At 42.2% G+C, this 19,464-nt stretch overlaps 1 protein-coding gene across 1 annotated transcript in view; it reads right to left on the bottom strand.

The window, feature by feature from the left end:
* Nucleotides 1–7,698: 7,698 nt before the first annotated feature.
* LOC308143677 (solute carrier family 12 member 9) overlaps nt 7,699–19,464 on the bottom strand; it is a 69,001-nt gene continuing 57,235 nt past the window's right edge. Inside the window, exons 10-13 of the mRNA XM_080514562.1 lie at nt 19,050–19,242; nt 11,342–11,516; nt 9,769–9,915; nt 7,699–9,489 (exon numbers count right to left, since the gene is read on the bottom strand). Coding sequence (XP_080370688.1) covers nt 8,537–9,489; nt 9,769–9,915; nt 11,342–11,516; nt 19,050–19,242 — 1,468 coding nt within the window. The 3' untranslated portion in view covers nt 7,699–8,536. The remainder of the gene's footprint in view (nt 9,490–9,768; nt 9,916–11,341; nt 11,517–19,049; nt 19,243–19,464) is intronic.

The raw sequence follows: 19,464 nt of genomic DNA, 5'->3' as shown, positions 1-19,464 counted from the left end.
GTGTGGGCCAGCATTAAAGTTTCAACATCAATAGTTTTACAGTTACAGATTCCTTTGTTGAGACCCAGTGGAGGGAATCCTGGTTGGTAAACACATTAAAGCGGGAGTAACATCAGCAACACAAAACGCCACATGTGGAGGAGGAAGGTGTGGCGGGGAGCACAAATCTGCCTAGCACCAAGCAAACATCATGAAAATATGTAGTCCCTACAAACAGTTGCATACAGTATGAGGACTCCAATAGGCTACAGCTATTCTCAAACTCCAGAATGCCATGGCACGCTTGAAAATGAATAACATTTTCGGAGCCGCAGCCAAAGCAAAGGCTACGTTTACACGACAACGTATTCAAGTGAAAGCAGGAAAATTGTTTTTCATTTTGGGTGTCCGTTTACATGAAATCCGTGCTTATGTGAGTATTTCTAGAGTCTAAAACATATAAAACACAAGATATAGATCCCAGGTTCCACTTTTTTGATGAAGTATGCTTTCAACTCGCACACATTCCAATGTGAATCAGACTTCATTAAAAAAAAAAAAAAACTAGTGTAAAATATAGATCATATATAAATAATCTGATGGTTTGTTACCCTTTATTTTAAATTTGTATGTGTACATCCTTTTTGGCCATTCCAAACTTAATGACTAAAATTCAATATTGAAAATGTTTTATAAACTGTAATTTGCAGTTCACAGCCCACTTTCAAGGGTTAATCAGAGGGCCATGGCCAACACTTTAGGGAGCATTGGGCTTGTATAGATTTGAGACGGATGGTTATAGGTCATGTCAAGGCAATATTATAACAAGGAACAAGAATGGAAAACTCATGACTGACATACACAACGTAACTAAACAGGGCTGATCAAGGCCAGCTTCAAACAGCGAGGAAAGATCAAGAACAAATGATGAAAAACCAAAGACAAGAACAAGTTAATATTGAGACAAGACAGGAAACATCAAATTAAAAGCAGCAAAGTCAAGGAAGACAACCCAGGTGCAAAACCAAGGACGAGGTGGGTTAAGGACAAATATTAAAACCAACACAGAGACACCATAAGGCCACATGAAAACTAAATTGAAGGCTTTAACCAAATGAACACAAGACCAAAACAAACAAGGGCCGATGCAAAATGAGATCAAGTACTAACCAAGACTAAAGATCAAGACATGAGACGCAACCAAAGACAAATGCAGAGTGAGATGAATGGCAATACAACCCATCGACAGTCTTTCCTCACGGCATTGGATGTTTTTTAATTTTACCTCTGAGATCAGTCTCAGAAATTAGAAAGCAAAGGACTAAACTCAAAGGACATGAGGCGGCACAACAACCCAACCCCCGACTGAATAAAGGCTCAGAAAAAGACAGATCAAGACAAAGTCTGGAAAACAACAAGGTGAAGTCAAAGCACAAACGGGCAGAGTTAAAAATCAATCAAAACCGACTGAAGAGTGTTGAGGCCGAGTTCAGGCGAGGGCAGCAAAGACCAAAACACAGGCTGGACTGAAAGGAATCAGGAGCGACTTAAGGTGAGGTCTACCCATGCTGACCTTCACAAAGGCACCCAAAGTTCAAAGTTTCTACAATTTTACTGGAGGCAGCACAACAATCCCACCGCTGAGTAATGCGTGAGAAAAAAGAAGAAGATGGAGTCAATAAAATGATCAACAAGTGGCGGGACCATGTTGAGACCTGCCGAGGCAATGCAAGGCTGAGAAGCAACCAGGACTAAGACAGGATGAGATAAAACTATAGACAAAAGCGTGACATGACCAGTTCATAAAACAAGGTGGTAGCTTGAAGTGCTAAAGATCTTTTTTTTTTTAATTATTATTATTTCCCGCCCTTTTTGGATTGGTCAATAACCAGCCAATACAAGTCGAGGCCACGCAAAGACCAAAGCCAAGGTGCTACAGGCTCAAGTGGTAACATCAGTACTTTCGAACACTTTGGTTTCAAAAGCCACAATCTATCAAAAGTGCTCCAACGTTGACATTTCTCATATTATCCAAAGAGTGACTCACGCGCCTACTTGTGCCACCTCTGAGAGTCTGATTTCTGACGCCTTCGCCTCCAACAGAGCACCGAGTTTAAGCGGAAAACACATCACAAGACTGTGGTAATCTTAAGATATGCATCGACAATTCAGTGTATTTTTTATTTATTTTTTTAATCTTCAAAAGAGCATATAAGCAGTGGAGATTTGCTTTCTTTAGGCTTTCAAATCAATTCCCTTATTCAAACAAGAGCATGCACGACCTGGTGAGACGTCTGAGTTTAAACAGCTTATCAAATGTCCTGTTGGGACACAACACAGCAAGACAGGAGTGTCTGCAATGTTCAATTTGTGTTTAAAGTGTGTTGCGATTATAGGTTTGATCACCACATTCGAACATCTATTACAGCGCGCAGACATAAGTTATCAGTAAAGACTTTCTTTTAATGACAAGGCAGGTATTGTGAAAGCATCTTGATACTTTTGTGTCGTTCCAACAATCTAAAAACTTTGTCTTACCTTCGTTGTTGTTTGAGGACACTGCAGAGTTGTAAGGAAATGCCCGCAAACTAACAAATAGAAAAATAAAAATGAAGTCTGTGAGCAAACATTTCAATGTGAATGAGGAAACAGATGAGATCTAATCTGCATTTAAATCACATGTACAGACAACCCCATCCTGTATAAATATTGGGGAACAAACTAGAATTCTTTAGTTCAGCTGGAGAAGTAGGGGAGCTCTGGGACCTAATATCTGATTGAACCTGCTTCAGCAGTAACAGCTTCAACCAAGCTCTCTCAGCATCTCCCCAGACCTGCACAATATTCAGGAGGAATTTTGGATTATTCGTCTTCACAGACTTGCTTATTCAGATTTTGCTGTGACCGGCTTTCTTCCGAATATGTATTGGATTTGGGTTCTTTGTCCCAACAAGTGGATTTTCTTTCTTTGGACTCTTTCTGGTGTAAATTAACCTTGAATTCTTATTGTCACTGTCCTGCTTCATCAACCAATATCAAGGCAGGGAAAATAGATGCAACTTAATAAATCCCACCCCTTCACCACTATAATATAGCACTATTATATTAAACTATTGAAAAAGTAAACACTAATTACATATATATTTTAAAATAATATAATGAAGTATAATATAAATAAATATAAAAAGTCCAATCATAATTATGGAAGGATAGTATTCAAAATATGACAAATCAATACATGATATACACATTTATTCTATGACAAGATATGTCATAACAAGCAGCAACACTAGCTACATACTGAATATAATTTATTCTATTTCTTTTTATTTCTATTTATCTGCACGTACTCTGTTTTTGTTTTGTTTTTCTTGTTTTGTTTTTTCAATTTTTGAGTTAATTATAGGTTGAGGGATTAGCAATGTCAGCGTTTCATTGTATATAGTACAGCATAAAAGTCGCATTCAACTGTAAATATGAGAAATAACAGCTTTTTAGAGAAAGGTATTGCTGTGGATGATGTGGAGTCGAACCTCGTCCACTTTGTTCACCCCAAACGCTCATTATTGCGGGATTAGAGCCGCAATAAGCTTTAGCTTAGCTTAGCTCACCTCCCTGGTCTTTGTTTACATTCGGGACGCTGCCTGTGAGTACTTCCGCCCGGCCTGGAGGAGCGCGAGACTCCGCTGCTCCGGAGATCACCGGGATTAGTTTGGTTGATTAATCGATATCCAGCAGCTGTTGTCGGCCCCTGGTGGAGCGACGGGCATTTCAGGACTGACTCAAATGAATGCAGTCCTTGCGATTCGATTTGGGTAATTTTGATATATAAACCTCTTTTCCCACAAGATAAAATTACTAATTTAGCATTTTCTGTGCACACTGATGATAAATGATCCTTAGCGTGTGCTTGGTCTGTCTTCATCTCCTTCTGTGTATTTCATGTGGTATCCGTTCCTGGTAGGAAATCTCCAGACTTCCAGAGACAATCAAATCCCAACAATCCAGAGATGTTGCCATTGAAGAACTTCAGCTTTGCTCTTATGGCTTAGCGTTTCTGTATCTCCATGTTGGTCCCAGCAAAAGAAAAGCAAGAAACTTTCGGTTTTTGTCTGAAAAACCCTGATGAAGGGCACCAATTGATTTTTAGTAGCAGAAGAGGTTCCATGTGGATTCACAATGTAAAATGGCCTTTCGCAATAAAGGCATGAAGGTTAGAAACACTTTGCTTGTCAGTACGGGATACTTAGATGTAGATCACATCACATTTTATGACCTTTATTGTGACGGCACGAGCACAAGCAACCCGGCGCCATTTGTCACTTCGGCGATTCAAACCACGGGATTGATGATGGCGATGCCTTTTAGTGCACTTTACCGCGAGAGAGTCATCATAAACAGCACAAATACATACATGCTCAGGTACTTGACTCCCGCCTGTGAGGAAGCGTGAAATCAGCGCCATGCCAAGAAAACTGTACAATTGACGTCCAATCATCTCACTGAAGACATGCGCATTACAGATGGCGACCGCTGTTAATGTGGGAGCAGCTTGAACACTTAAGCTGTGAGTGAATGAACCGCTGCTTTCAACTATCTGCATATTTGAAGGCTAACATGGATGCACAAGAAAGAGCTGGGGGGGGGGGGGATTTGGGCCTCTGCATGAGAACCTGAACTGGTTAATCACATCTGGGTGTCAGCGAGACCAAATCTTCTCTCTCCCCGATCCGTTCGGATGACTCCGGCAATCTGCGAGTCATGTCCAATTAAGTGAATCCGAAAATGTAGGGGGGGGGGGGATTTAAAGTACCGTGGGAAAAGATAAGTGATGAATATGTCTCCACGCGTGTTTGCCAGCGGCGTCCCCTGGTGGTTCGGGCTGTGACACACGGAAGTGACAACGTGGTGACAAGTTTTCTCTGATCTGGGCTGCAGACGCGACACTGGAAGGCAGAGAAGAAGAAGAAAAAGAAAAAAAAAACGCTCAGCCTGACGGTCTCCCATCTTTCACCGTGTGTCTCGTACATATTTAGGAAAGCACCCGGAGGTGAACAGTTACTCTCCTCCTGCGTCCTGTCATCGCCGTCTTCTCTGTGGCCTCCGGGACATGGGAGAGAGAGAGTGTGTGTGTGTGTGTGTGTGGGAGTGCGTTATGTGTTAACAAGCCAAACTCCTTTTAACGCCCAAACCTCAGTATATCCAATGTAGGTTTCACAAGCGTACGTGTTCACTATCTTTTTTTAAATGGTTCCATAAATTCTTCACACATTGTGGTAGAGCTGCTATCTGTTGTACCAACGCTACTTGGGACATGAAATTTGACTTTTAGACATATACAAACTATTTTATTGCATTTCTGCATGAGATTAAGGTTCTGCTCCCAGTGGTCGACTAGCGCCTTGCATGGCAGCTCTGTCCCATTGGTGTGTGAATGTGAGCGTGAATGGGTGAATGACTGATATGTGAAGCGCTTTGGGACTGCACTCAGTGTGGTTAGAAGGCGCTATATAAATCTAGACCATTTACCATTTCTGATTCCACGACGACGTTTCAAGTGAAAACGGATTGTTTTTGCATTTTTGAGAAGATTTTGCGCCGACACAGCAACATTTTAGAAAATCTGAAAACATAAGTGGGACTTTTTACTGCTACAAAATTACAAAATGCAACAATAGTGCTCCATTTTGACTCGCTGTTTACTCACAACATATTTCAGTTTTTGGTTGTGTTGATTTTTCATATCTTATTGTTGACTTCCCTTTTTTCAATGATCAATGTTTACTTTCCATTCTTTTGTTCTGATTGAACCACTGTTTCCTGAATACATCAGTTTATACCTGCAGCTCTTTCAGGAAGGTGAAAGCTGTGCTCCTCGTCTCTAGAATATCATAGCCACTTCTTGAAAGAATCAGACTCTCTGCATCTACACTTTTTTCCCTTGTAAGCCCATGTATGGGCTTACACATTAGACTCGTGTATTAATCTTTGGAGGAGTTTCATACATTTATTTTCCACTCTTTAATAATGCTTAATATTGGTTTTAAGGATTTGACACTCATTTTTCTTCACAAAAGGGTTTCCTAGATGAGATGTTGTGGGAGACAAGGTCTTTTCCCCCAGTTATAAATGTTTCCTTCTTTCCTCCTGAACAGATATGGATGGTTATTTGGGCTTATTTCTCTAATCTGTTGTTCACCTCAGAGCGGAGATGGAATCCACTCCTGCCCAGTTGGCAGCGGAAAGGACTGTAGGACAAGGTAATTTGGCTGCCTGGCACACTCGCACAGTATCTCTGTGTCTGTTGCGGAGCTATCTCAGGGCCTATTTCCAGAGTTTACCTCAAATAAACAAGTGTGTACACACACGCACACACAGAAAAAGAAAAATCCGTCAGCTCTCTGCTGCTCTTTCAACTCGGATGAGCCAAAGTCCAGGCGAGGAGCAGTTTGGTCTGGCAAACAAAAGAAGCGACACACAATTAAAAAAAACCCACTTGGTTTCTGTCTTTTCAGTCAACTTCATGTAAAATTTGGATGACTAAAATTCACCAGTAACTCTGGATGTTTCGTTACTCGGATGAAGTGGAGGATTCACTTTCATTCCGCCGCAGACATTCAGGATGATTATTTGAAGAAACGTAGCATCCAAACAAGAACCCATCTGCAGAAAACGGGACGGAGCCACGAGGCCCAGACGAGTAAACAGAAATCTAAATCCAAACACGGTCAAAAAGGATGTCGAGATAAGTCCGAATCGAAGCACCAGCCTCTCTTCAAACAGGAATCTCAAGCCGGCAGACACAAAGTCACCAAAACTCAAGCTTGTCTGCTTCCATCCAGTGAATTTAGTGAAGCTGTTCAGAGGGTCAAGAGCATAAAATGATCATCTGCCACAATGGCGGCTGGTTAAAGTGGGACCAAGTGTGAAATCAGTAATTTAGCACTTTTGGTCCTGTGTCCTGAATCATGGGTTTATTACCTGGAATTTAGGGAAGTTATTTGACATTTGTCGATGAAAAGTCGATTCTAGCTTTGGAAGAAGCCAGAAGAAAGACTGGTCGACCAGGGTTTTTCTCTACATCAGGGGTGTCGAACACAAGGTTCCAGTCTGGCAACAAACTAAGAAAGTTATAAAAACTTGGAAAATGTTTTGGGACGTATTGGACCTGAGCAGAGATATCAGAGACGCTGTCATGAACGATGGTAAACCAGAACAAGCCTCAAAGTCAGCTTGTAAAAACATGCATAATGCGACAGATACAGCTTATCTGACGTTTCACTTTATTTTCCAGCAGGTTTCATTAAAATTGGATTTATTTTGTATGTGTAGTCATTTTCGCTAGCAATTGTTTGGTTTTGTGAAAATATAGAACCATTCGTCACAAATGCTGTGTCACAGCCAAGAACGCGACTTCAAATTTAAAAAGGTTGTTACAGCTCTACCCTTGATTTTAAACCAACGTGTCATGTCCATTTATGAAGGACAATATAATTTAGTGTGAGAGCAAATTTGACCAACAATCCCTCCTTGTTCGCCAATTGAGGCTTTCAAACTAAAAATGATCAAATATTTGACGTTTAAGGTGGTTGTATATTATATATACGTCACAACCTCCAGATCCAAACTCTGAACTGGAGTTTCAAAGCAGTGGCGGCAGCACAGCACAGGAGATAACATAAACAAATTGTCTCGTCTTTATTTTTCTACAGTGCGAAAGGAATTCAGATGCATTATTTATTTTTCATATTACAGTTCAACAAAACATATTGATTCATTTTAAATATTACAAGTTCTTTGTGTAAAAGTTAAGGCTGCAGATTGGAGTAGCTAAATAAAATCCGCCAGGCACTTTGAAGTGGGAAAGACCAAGGTCATTAGTACCAGATTTGTGTAAAAGCCAAGCAATAAAACAATAACAGTCGTTATTAGTGCTGTAAACATCTTGAGTTACTTTTTTTTTTTTTTTTTCTCAACGGAAGGACAAAAAACAAAAAGTGCTTCAGAATAAAAGACGAATGTCATCCTGAGATCTCACTGAAATCGTTTTTGGAGTAAAACTTTGAAGGACTTCCCCCGGTAGCACCATTACTGTCACTGTACAGTCGTTTTCTTTGTTCCAAGATCAGGGCGATGGGAAAAGCAGACTTCTTGCAAATGACTCCTTCCAGGTAGTCCATTCTCAGCTTCCTAACTATTGAGGCACGTCGTGACCTAAGAACATGTGGAATGATCATTGTTTTGGAAACTTGAGCAGCGGGACAAATGATTCAAAAAGCAGGGGAAATCAAAGGTAGTGGTAGAAACGGGGAGGAATGGAGCCTGACGACGGCCTGCAGGCTCCACCACAGTTTATTTACGCTTTGGTGTCATATGTCGTAAAGCTATAGCAAAAGAGTTCCCGTGCCTGATGGTAAAACCAAAACTGCAGGATAAAAAAAAAAAAAGGGGTTTAGATATGGAGAATCAGGATTGTACTCATCATTTGGAGTGCTTGGAGGGATTTTCAATGGGAATGCGGGGAAGCTCTCAAGGACACAACTTCACCGTCAACAGATCAAAGGTCAGTGGTGATGACGGGTGTGACGCCGTGGATTAGCAGCGTGGGGCCCAAGTCTCGGGTTAAAAGCTCAAGTTGGTTTAAGTAGGCACTGTAACGGCGGGTGTCTGCCGGAGGGCGGGGCAAGTACAGAAACCGCACGGCCGGAGCCGGACGCGCCTGATCCAGGATCATCTTGTTGACGGCAGACAGGTAGTCGTCTGACAGGCGGGTGGCGTTGCTCGGGAAGCTGTTCACATAGTCGTCTTCGTTCTCCGTGTCTTCGTCGGCACCTCGTTTCTTCCCGTCCGGCGCGTCGTCTAACGTTTGCTGCCTCTTGCTGACGTCCCCTTGGCGCTGCCAGTGGAGCGCCACCTGCTGGTCCCAGGGCACGGGGTAGATCTGAGCTTTGATCCTCAGCTCTTTCAGGAGCTGGCCGAGCTTCTCCTCGGAGCCCCTCACGCTCCGCCCCTCCTCCACGCACAGGAAGAGACGCAGCCTGGCTTTGCGCCACGACCGCACCATGTTGAGGATGCACGCCAGCTGCAGCAGGAACAGAGAGCACGTGTCCACGTAGCTGCAGCTGTCCGGGCGCAGGAGGTTCACCGGCCAGACGTCCACGTACACGGCTCCCTTACCTGGAGCGGAAGGGGGCGGCGACAGGGCCAGGGATCGGTCGAAGTTGTTGAAGTACCGAGCGAGGACAACGTTCTTCAGCATCTTCATGGCGTCTGCGATTATCGCCACGTACTCCTGAGGCCCGACAACCTTCCCATCTTCCAATTTACCGGGATCCTGTCTGTCGCAGGACCCACGCAGGGATGTGAAGTGGAAGAGGGGAGGCTGTTCCACTTCTGGAGGGTCGGAGGGATCGATGGACGGACTGGTGGACAGAGACGTACCCGTCAGCTTGTCCTTTGGAACGCAGTTGTCATAAAAACCCAAGACGAGGGTGTTTGGACGCATCCCACCTGAAAAGATAAAGAAAGACCAGAAAAGATGTGTCAAAGTCCTAAATTCATCCATTGTTAGTGCAATTTATTTATATTTGGTGCTTCAGTCAACTGTTACATCAGAGTTTGATAACAGAAAAAAAAAAAACAATAAGCCAAAAAATGATTTTTGAACCTTTAAACAAGTACATTGAACAACGTGCTGGGCTTTGAGCACAGACTATGTGCATTTATAAAACCACCCGTGGACTTAGACACACCCAAATTCATTGGCGTTTCATTGTGAGGAGCACTGACCGAGTCCGGAGATGAAGAGGAGATGCTGGACGCCGTGACGGACGGAATCTGCCAGCGTCAGGTTGACGAAGGCTTTGATGTTCAGATGGTCCACCAGGGACAACCAGGAGTCGTACTGAGACTGCAGGGGGTCCGATGGCAAAGTGTCTGTTAACGGATAGAAAGAAAAAGCGCTGTGAAGTACTCCATATGTCCCGAAGCTCAACCACAGTGTGACGACAAGCAGAGGGTGAGAGTGAAAGAGAAGACCGACGGCCGCCGCGCCACGAGCAGAAGCCGAGATCGGAGATGTCGGCGTGACGGAGCCGATATATCAGAGGCGGTGCGCGAGTGAGATATGAGTCGTGATGTTGAGATGTGTGGGGCAGAGAAAGAAAGAGAAAGATGCAAGCGCGACTGACAGCCGAGACAGGATGTGAGACTGAGTGAAAGATGCAGGAAAGCACAGACAGCAAAGTAGGTGATCAATCATCCGCCTCCTAAAAACCCCCCCCCCAAAAACAACAACACATCAACGTGCATGCAGAAAGGAACCCAGAGGCCTCGTGTGCAGCCGTCCCAAGCAATTCCCTTTAGTTAAAATAGAACATCTTTAACTTCCAACACCATTGTTCCCCAATGCAGAAGTGTTTCATTCGGCTTTAAGGCAAACAGCTGCTCAACAAGGGCGCGAATAAATTGACGGACTTAAAATACACGACGAAGGCAATGAAGTGGCAGAGAGCCTTTGAAAGCAAACTCCACTACAGCCTAATTACATGAATGAATAACCCTTCAAAAATTCTCAAGACCGAGTGGCTCTCCAAATGAGAGGAGGGCTCTCGAGCAGGCTGATGAACACGTCATTTTATTTATTCTTTTTTTTTTTTTTTTTTTTACCACTCTCATGGGGAATCTGGGTTGCGACGGCTCCATTCAGGGCCGGTCCCATCAAGCAGCCCCCCCCCCCCCCCCCCCACCCTACAGACTACTCGAAAGACAAAAGAGAAAACACAATCCATGACCCTGTTCCTCAGAAATCTGCAAGCGTGCGCCTCTGCACAGAAGAAAAGGAGCCGCCTCGAGAGCATTGTGCGACAGATTACTTCCCTCGAACAGAGGAGCCCCGTGTCGAGGAGCTCGCTCTCGCATTCTAACAAGGTCCATTAAACGACGCGTCGCTCAATGGGACACACCGGATACTGCCGCCATCGAGGAGATTATTCCTCCTCATTCATGTACTTGACAAATGTAGAAAAGATTGGGCAGCTATTCCGAACAAGACCCAGATGAAAATACTGAGGTAGACGGATTGTGGCAACTTTTTTTTTTTTTTCTCTATCAAAGGGGAAACAACTCTGAATATTGTTAAAAGTTGGGAGGGGGGAAAAAAAGCTTTTAGTTTTTCCACTGCTGCAACTTTACATTATAATCATGTTAAATTATCCAAAAACAATATCCCCACTGCCCATTTATTCCGCTCATAATTAATCACTCAAGCTGAGTTGGTTTCAAAGAGAAACGATGCAGAAGTGAGACGCTCAGACGGGCCGAGGAGAGGAAAGGGAAAAGTGTGGAAACGAAGGGTTCTTACCGAGGTCGCCGAGCTGGACGTGGCCCAGCACGTAGAGGCCGCTCTTCTTGATGTCGTTGATGAAGGTGATGAGGCCGACGCTGCTGCGAGGGTTAGAAACCATCAGGAGGACCTGAGGCCGCCAGAACTTCACGTGGTCCTTCCTCACGTCCAGCATCAGCAAGTACTTGCGGACCTGGTGTTCGGGGGGGGGGGGGAGGCAGTTGAAATGGGAAGTGATTACAAAATGGGATTATTAGAAAAAAAAAATTTCAACCTGATCATCTTAACTCAAGACCGTGATCTAGATCAGAATTATCTGTGTTACACCGATATGTGACATCACTGGACAGTAAAACATCAACTACTATCATTGCGATTTAACCAGCGAGGATGGTTTTCCAAAAGCACGTCTTTTTTAACCAAGTATTGGAAATGTATAGCGCTTGATTCAACGGAGAGACACATTTACTTTTGCTGCCAATTATGCTTATTTAGTTACAGGTTTGATTTCTGGGGCTGAAAACCAAAACGTTCTGCCGAAATGGTTTCAATAGGAATATACAGGTAAAACTGATAAAAATGGTTAAAATACCTAAAATTGCTCAAACCGCCAAGAACGAAATAAAAGCGAAGCTGTATAAATGTGTATAAATTAAATAGTGGAAAATGTTACACGGAGAAAACAAAAAATTGAGACTGAAAGAGTTAAAATAGTCGAAAAGCTATTAAAAAGAGCTAATGAGTTAACGTGTCTAACTTTTTAATTATAATAAATTAAACTCCAAAAATGCACCAGAAGATTGCATTTGGACTATATTGCACATTTATTGGACAAATGTGACATGGAGAGAGAAAAAAAAAGGATGTAGATGTGTGTCTCCACCGAGCTGTTAGCTCACGGACAGACCTTTTTGTTTACTAAAGCCCGGTAACAGTTCCTCTGCTTTAATCCCGTCCCTCAGAGGTTTCTCACACACTCTTAACTCTTTCTATTGTACATTTTAATAATTTTTACTTGAAATTCTGCTGTGTAGTTTTTTTGTTTTTTTTGGGGGGGGTGGGGGGGTAATATTTGCAATATATTTACTGCAGCTTCTCTGTGGTACTATAGCAGCCTTCTGTTGCTGCACAGTGACATCTGCTGGCGACAGATGGTATGTACGGGTATATCTTTAAAAAATATGTCACATGACTCGTGAAATGACCCCCAAAAAACAGCGACTTATACTCTGGAAAACACAATACAGAGCAAAAACTCTACACTCAATTGTGTGAGCCGTGTTTCCCACATTCATTCAAGTTCAAACATGTTTCGTGGCTCCAGACAAAGAGGTTAACTTGTGGAAATTGTTCCTGAAAGTGATTTTTTTTTTTTTTTTGATGACGATCATCTTTATTTAAACCCTGAACACCAGACTGGCCTCTGGTCGTACTTTACATCCGTTCAGCTGCTGATTTGTTGCTCTCCGTTTGCAGAGGCTCTCAATAAGTGTACACACTCATACTGCAGGCGGGGTGGTAATTCCACTTCTGCATTTCATTCTCTGATTATGTGTCTTTTGGGGCAGAACGAGCTGGCTTTACTTATGCTTGCAAGGTTTTTATGAGGCAAATACAAATTGGCCCTATAGAGTGTTAAAAATGCTCACTTGCCATGTTTAATATGGGTTTCATGCCCGGCGCAGACGCTGGATGTGACTGCTATAAATCAACAAGCTTATTCTACATGGGCTATATGCCACAAGAAACTAGTATTTTTTTATTTTTTTTTAGATACTGACAAAACTGGATCGACTACTTTAGAGAAGAATGTTCACAAACAGATTTTTAAAGGAAAACAGGCAGGCTTCATTAGTATTAGTTTCCTTCCCTGATTCACCAAAATAAGAATAACAATCTGAACTTTCCATCGACTACAAAGCTTGCAGATACACAGTCAATGAATAAATCCTTTATTTCAATCATTGTTTGTAGCATATCTGAGTGGGTTTAATCCAATTATCTCAAACAAAACCAGGAGTTCCAGACTTACAGATATATTTTCTTTCAGAAGCCTATGAAGTCTGAACTTTAAAATTCAGCTGAGGGAGACAATTAGTTAAAAGAACAAACCATAATTACAGGGCGGCAAAATTTCACGACGACAACATAACTGTGAACTTATCTTGAGAACTATGATCGAAGTCTGGATAACACATGGTCGCCCGGTACTTCATTGAGAGGGATTATTATTCTAATGAGTCATGTGCGTTTGCTCACACTCTTTCTTGCCACGTCGGCATAATCGCAGCCCCTCAAAGTCACAGTTGAGTTCAGGACTGACGACCTCCACCGTGTTGGGAGTGACAGCTGGGCCGTCCGGAGTGAAGGGAAGTACACAACTCAGTCTGCTGTCAGATCCAGACACCATCCTGTGGTTAACTAAATAATGACGTTACTGCTGCAGGACTTTGGAGAGACGCTGCCGCAGGCAGGTGACGGACTGCCCATGAGATGTGTGCAATGCTTTCAAGTATTTGAAAACAGCGAGATGACATTGCGTCATTTTTTTTTTTTTTTTTTACAACTTTCAAGACTGAAGCAGTTTTTGACCCCTTTATCAAACTGCTAAGGGGCGAAAAAGTTTCATAGTTTTGCTATACTTTACCAAACCACCAAAACTGTTCATGCTGAATTTATGATATTGAACAATAATAAAAGTGTTGACATTTTATTGGACTGTTCCAAGTGTTGAGCCATTTGAGCAGGGTCACAGTTTTAACCGTTTCACCGTATTTCACCAATTTCAGCAATTTATGACATTTCAAATGTAGTAATTTTAAGCATTTTTATCATTTTGACCTGTTCAGTTTAAACTACTTTTAGCTATTTTGCACTTTTGTTATAGGTTTTAAATTCACTATACTTATTTTACACTTGCATTTTCATAGCACACATAAGGTGAATCCCTATTTAGCCAATTATTTTTTGATTTGAGGCCCGGTTTACACGTTTTCAAGTGGAGATGGGAAGGTTTTGCTGTGTTTTGGGGTTTGTCAGTTGATGAGTTTCATCGCTTCAAGTGCAAAGCTAAAATATGTCACCGGGTGTACTGATGAAGATCTGACAATAACAAAAATGCCGATAATATTAAGGATGTTTTTTTCTGAAAATTAGAAATGGAGACCAAAAACTTGACAGGTTTGTATCGGGACAAATTCCTGTGTAATGTCGTCAATGTTACAAGAAAATGATGAATGTGTGGGGCTGCTGATATGCATTTAAATAACAGTATTATAATGCACGTCATGACACAAGCGCCATTAAAATTCTGAAAGTACGCTGGTGAGGTGGCATGGTAGCACCATTAAGGAAATGTAGCCAAGTGGAACCAAACATTAGAGTCGAACCTGCAGCCTACTAGGAATGATTAACACTCACTTCATACCCTCATTGAATTAATGACCATTAACATGTTGCCACCTTATGGATTCAGCCTACGCTATGAAATTCAGCCTTTTTTTTGGGGGGGGGGGGGTAATAATTTTAAAGTGTATTTTAATGTCTTTAGTGACATTCACATCTTTCCACGTTTCTTTCTAAAAAGAGACTCAAAGTGCGACATCGGAAGTGAAGATTTGAACTTCACTGGATTTGACCAATCACTTGAGGTCTGGACTAGGAGGCTGGGAAACCTTCAAGTACTAACATGTAATTATAGCACCGTTGCCTTTTTTTTTTTTTTTTTTACTGTAAGCAATACTACTCAAATGGATAATCTAGATATTTTGAAGTGACTTTCACCTGAAAATACTTCCGGGGTGTGACAAGAGGTAATAACACAAAATTGGAGGGGAAATATTATTGAAACAACAGTCTTCTTGAGCAGTTGCTCCATTTTGGAATCTTTGCCTGCAAATGATTCCGATAATGACCTTCTGAACGATATAAGCTCAAATCCAACTGTGTGCCTCTTTGGCTATCAATCAAAAGCCAAGATGCGACTTCATGGCCATCATAATCACCCAGACTGTTTTCATGCTTCCATCAGTAATTGCTGTATAAAAGAAAGAAAAAAAAAAAAGGTCTCAAAGGCAAAAATCCAACTGCCTCCACTCATCTAATCGTCTGTCTTTCTTTATCTCTCTGCTTCCCTCTGTCTTCTCATCCATCAGGCTATCATCATTTCACTGTCGCTTCAGTCTCATCCATCACTTAGTTTCTCAATCACTCATTCCCTCTGCTTGCCTCACTCCTTCTTTTCCCGCGATACCATCAGCGTTACTCGCCTGGGATTCCATTTTCCTTCATTCACTTTCTCTCCTTGAGCGTTGTTGTCGTCCGCCTGTTATCACCACTCGTGATTCAGGGTTTGTTTTTTGTGTGTGTGTGCGTGCGTTGCCAGTTGTCATGTCTTTTGTCCTGGTTTCAATGTCACCCAGTTGGCGACCTTCCAAACATGCTGCTACGGAACCGCAAGACGAGTCTAGGTATGAGATACGCACACGTGTGTGGTCTCCCCTGCTACGTCTATCGGCGTCATGATTTTCACTGGACCGGGCCGAGAGCCAGGAATGAGTTTGTTGAAGTGGGGAGGGCGGGGAATCCGAGGCCCATTTGTTAAAAGAAGTATAAAGAAAGTGCTATGGCTGGGGGAAAAAAAAAAAAAAAAAGTAAATCAATTACCCATTAAACTCTCACACAACACATTACCAACAGTTACACTCTTTATTCAGGGCAACAAATGAATGTCAAACGAAGCACTTTAATATTCTGATGCAAACTCGTATCAGCAAATAACTGCGATTTGTAACTGTCCACGATGGCGAGCCGCATAATTATATTTATGCAACTCCCATCACTTATTTTATGTTTGTCTGAAGTTGTTTAACGCCAGTGTGAAATTGTTTTTGCGTCTATCCAAAGTCCATTTATTATTGTTTGAAGTGAATTTGTGCCTTTTAAAAATCCATATTCTGAACGGTTCTATGCAACTTTGAGTGGCAGAGGCTGGAGCAGATCCGAGCAAGCAATGGGCGGTTGACACTCCGTTTACACAAAAGTAAAAAAAGCATTATTTTTGCATTTTTTTGTTTCAGGAAAAAAGTCTTGAGATCGGCACAGCAACGTTTTGAAAACGATGTCCGTTTACATGGAAATGGCAGAAAAACCAATAGATGGTGTAGTTTTCAGTGTCTCTGGGAACAGTTCCATGTACTTTACCCTGAGTTAATTAAGTGGCTCTGCCAATAGCATAGTTTTCGCTATGTGCCCGTCTGTTAAAAAAACAAACAAAAACAAAAACTATTAAAATGTAATTAAAAAAACAAGTACAACATTTAGATAAACTGCGTTTTTAGGCACAGTTGTCTGATCCATAACCATGTTAACTGTGATTAGATTCAGATTTCTTTTACATGTTTATACATTTACAGTTTGTGAATCTTTGAAAATTATTGGATAATTCTAAAGTTATCTCACATTGTTATCGTCATCCTTGTGCTTTGGATGTTGTATTGTATGTCATTTTTTTGCCCCTGAAATAACTGTCACTCTTAAGCAATCTTGCTTGTATTTCTGAAGTCATGCTTGATCTCCACAAAGTACTTTTGCACAACTTGAGTAGCTTCAGAAGTAAATCAGCTTCTTGATTTGAACTTGAGCAATTTTAAAACTGGCAAATCTTTCTTGAAGCCATTTTTGTAATACTAGTAATGTATATGCCACCATTTCAGGTCATCTTTTTAACTAATTTTATTTCTTTTTTGTGTTTATCAGAAGTAATTTGAGAAATGTGTTATCCAACTAAAGCCACTTTATTTGCCAAAGGCACCTGGAAGCGTAACCCTGTTGGCTCAGTGGTCCACTCTGAGCACCAAGAAGTCAGGTATTTGTCACCAAGCGTTGGTATCTCGAGGATTTTATCAGTGCCAGCAGTACTAATTGGCATTCTCTCACTGATAGTCAGCCTTTATTTAATAGGATTAAAATTTATACACTAATTAAGCACACCAGTGCCTCCTTTATATAATAGGATTACAATTTATACAGTAAGTAAGCAGGCCAGAGCCAATTGCGTCGTTTATCCATTTATTTTGCGATAACTGCAAAATGATTACGGCTTTGCGACGACTTGTTTTTCACCAGGAGACGGAAAGAAACTCCATTTATTGCTGCTGCTGTATTCAGTGTGTGAGATCTGCAAATGATTGGGAGTGTAGGAGAGCCAATCACAACCGTTGCATAGTGAGAAAATCTTATATTTCCACCGGTGCTGTAACTAAACATTATTCAGAGGATCATAGCTTTTTTTTTTTTGACAGGTAGTAATTTATCCTATCCTATGGAAGCACAGAAGTTGTTACCAAGCTGCACTACATATTTGCTGATGTTAAACACAATGAGGCCTCTTTTTGTACGTGACCATGCTTTCAATTCAAAATGCAAAACTTTTGTTGTGTTTAGGGTCATCTCGTTTTACAACGGTGCTCGGAGATACTGTAAAGATTAGAAAATACTCCCGTCTCCGTGTAAACAGGGAAAAATGCAACTTGCACAACTTTGATGAAACGCTGCTACTGGACATACACGAATTGGCCACACTCAATATGTATCTGTGTGTAGTTCAATTTCAAAAACAACCAACAGCTCTAACTCATGACCCAAACATACCAACTACATCGTTTCCAGCGTTTGTGTCGTTTCTGTGTAAACGGATGTCTTCAAAATGTTGTCGTGCAAAACGCAAAACTTTTCTGGACAAAAAAAACACAAAAACCCTTTACATTTTTAGGGAATTAGTCACGTAAAGGGAATCTAAGTTTGGGTATGTCCTATAAGAGATGGACAGTTGAGTCATCAATTTGAAATGCTTGTAAGCCTCCATCACTGCCTTCAATCACCAGGTAGCCAGTGAGAAGACGCAGTGAAGGTTGACTCAATGAGAGAGAAACAGGTGGTTATGAGCCATTGGGAGAGTGTGTTGGAGGGGTTGAAAGGAGTCTAAAGACGAAAAGCGCAATAAGTGGCTGTAATGAAGTGTTTTGTAAAAACCCAGTGGTCAAGTCTGCCGTAATTTCCCTTCCCGGCTAAAACTCCTGCTCATTGGCAACGCGTTGCCCCCTCCAGGCAACGGGCCTCCTGGCAACTGCGCCTCCTCCCTCTGAGAGCAACAGGCTGGCCCAGACAGAGGACATGGAGAGCTGGATGATGTAAAGCGCTGCCTGTGTGTGTGTGTGTGTGTGTGTGTGTGTGTGTGTGTGTGTGTGTGTGTGTGTGTGTGTGTGTGTGTGTGTGTGTGTGTGTGTGTGTGTGTGTGTGTGTGTGTGTGTGTGTGTGTGTGTGTGTGTGTGTGTGTGTGTGTGTGTGTGTGTGCGTGCGTATATTCATGTTATAAAGGTACAGAGCACTGCGACGGGATGGAGGAGCGTTCGTGTGTGTTTTGGTGTCTGCTTAGCCCGATATAAACATGATTGATAGCTGCTGCAGGAATGACAAGGCGGCATGTGTACGTGTCAGAAAAGAGAGAGAGAGAGAGAGAGAGAGGAGAAATGTGTGTGTTTGTCTGTTCAATGCCGAAGGAGCAGAGAGCAGTTTGTGCATGCGTGTCTGTTTGTCTCTATAAACCTGATAGAACGATTGCTTGGCAGAGGTACAGGCTCTTGTGAAGCTGAGGGGATGAGATTTTAGTTACTATAGTAATGACAAGGTAGTATTGAGTGTGTGTGTGTGTGTGTGTGTCTCAGACCTGGTGGAAGATGAGAGCCTGGCTGATGTAGCCCCAGCTGGAGGTGGGACTGAGGTAGTGAATCAGCAGGAGCAGCAGGAGCATGAAGGCGATGCTCGCTGAGGCGTAGATGGCGTTGATGAGGAACATCATGACGGCGCAGCCGATGATGCCGAGGACACACGTGTGCCAAGTGAAGTAGCGGAAGGTGGGCCTGGGAGGGGGAAGCAGAAGGGTTGGACGAGGGTTAAATGTTGCGCAGGAGTCGTAGACTTTTGCCAACTTATTTGCCCCTCAGATGTCAAGACATCTCGAATGCGGAAGCTTTACTTAGACTCACTGTTGAATCTTAATTAGGCTTTACTTGGTTTCTCACCTGCCCTTTCATTTGTTATTGGGTCAAAAACATTTGCATTTGAGAAAAAGAACAAAAACA

The sequence above is a fragment of the Blennius ocellaris genome (genome assembly GCF_963422515.1).
Source record: "Blennius ocellaris genome assembly, chromosome: 2".
NCBI classification, from domain to species: Eukaryota; Metazoa; Chordata; class Actinopteri; order Blenniiformes; family Blenniidae; genus Blennius; species Blennius ocellaris.
The sequence above is the reverse complement of the archived record's forward strand: the minus strand, read 5'-3'. Positions and strand labels throughout refer to the sequence as shown.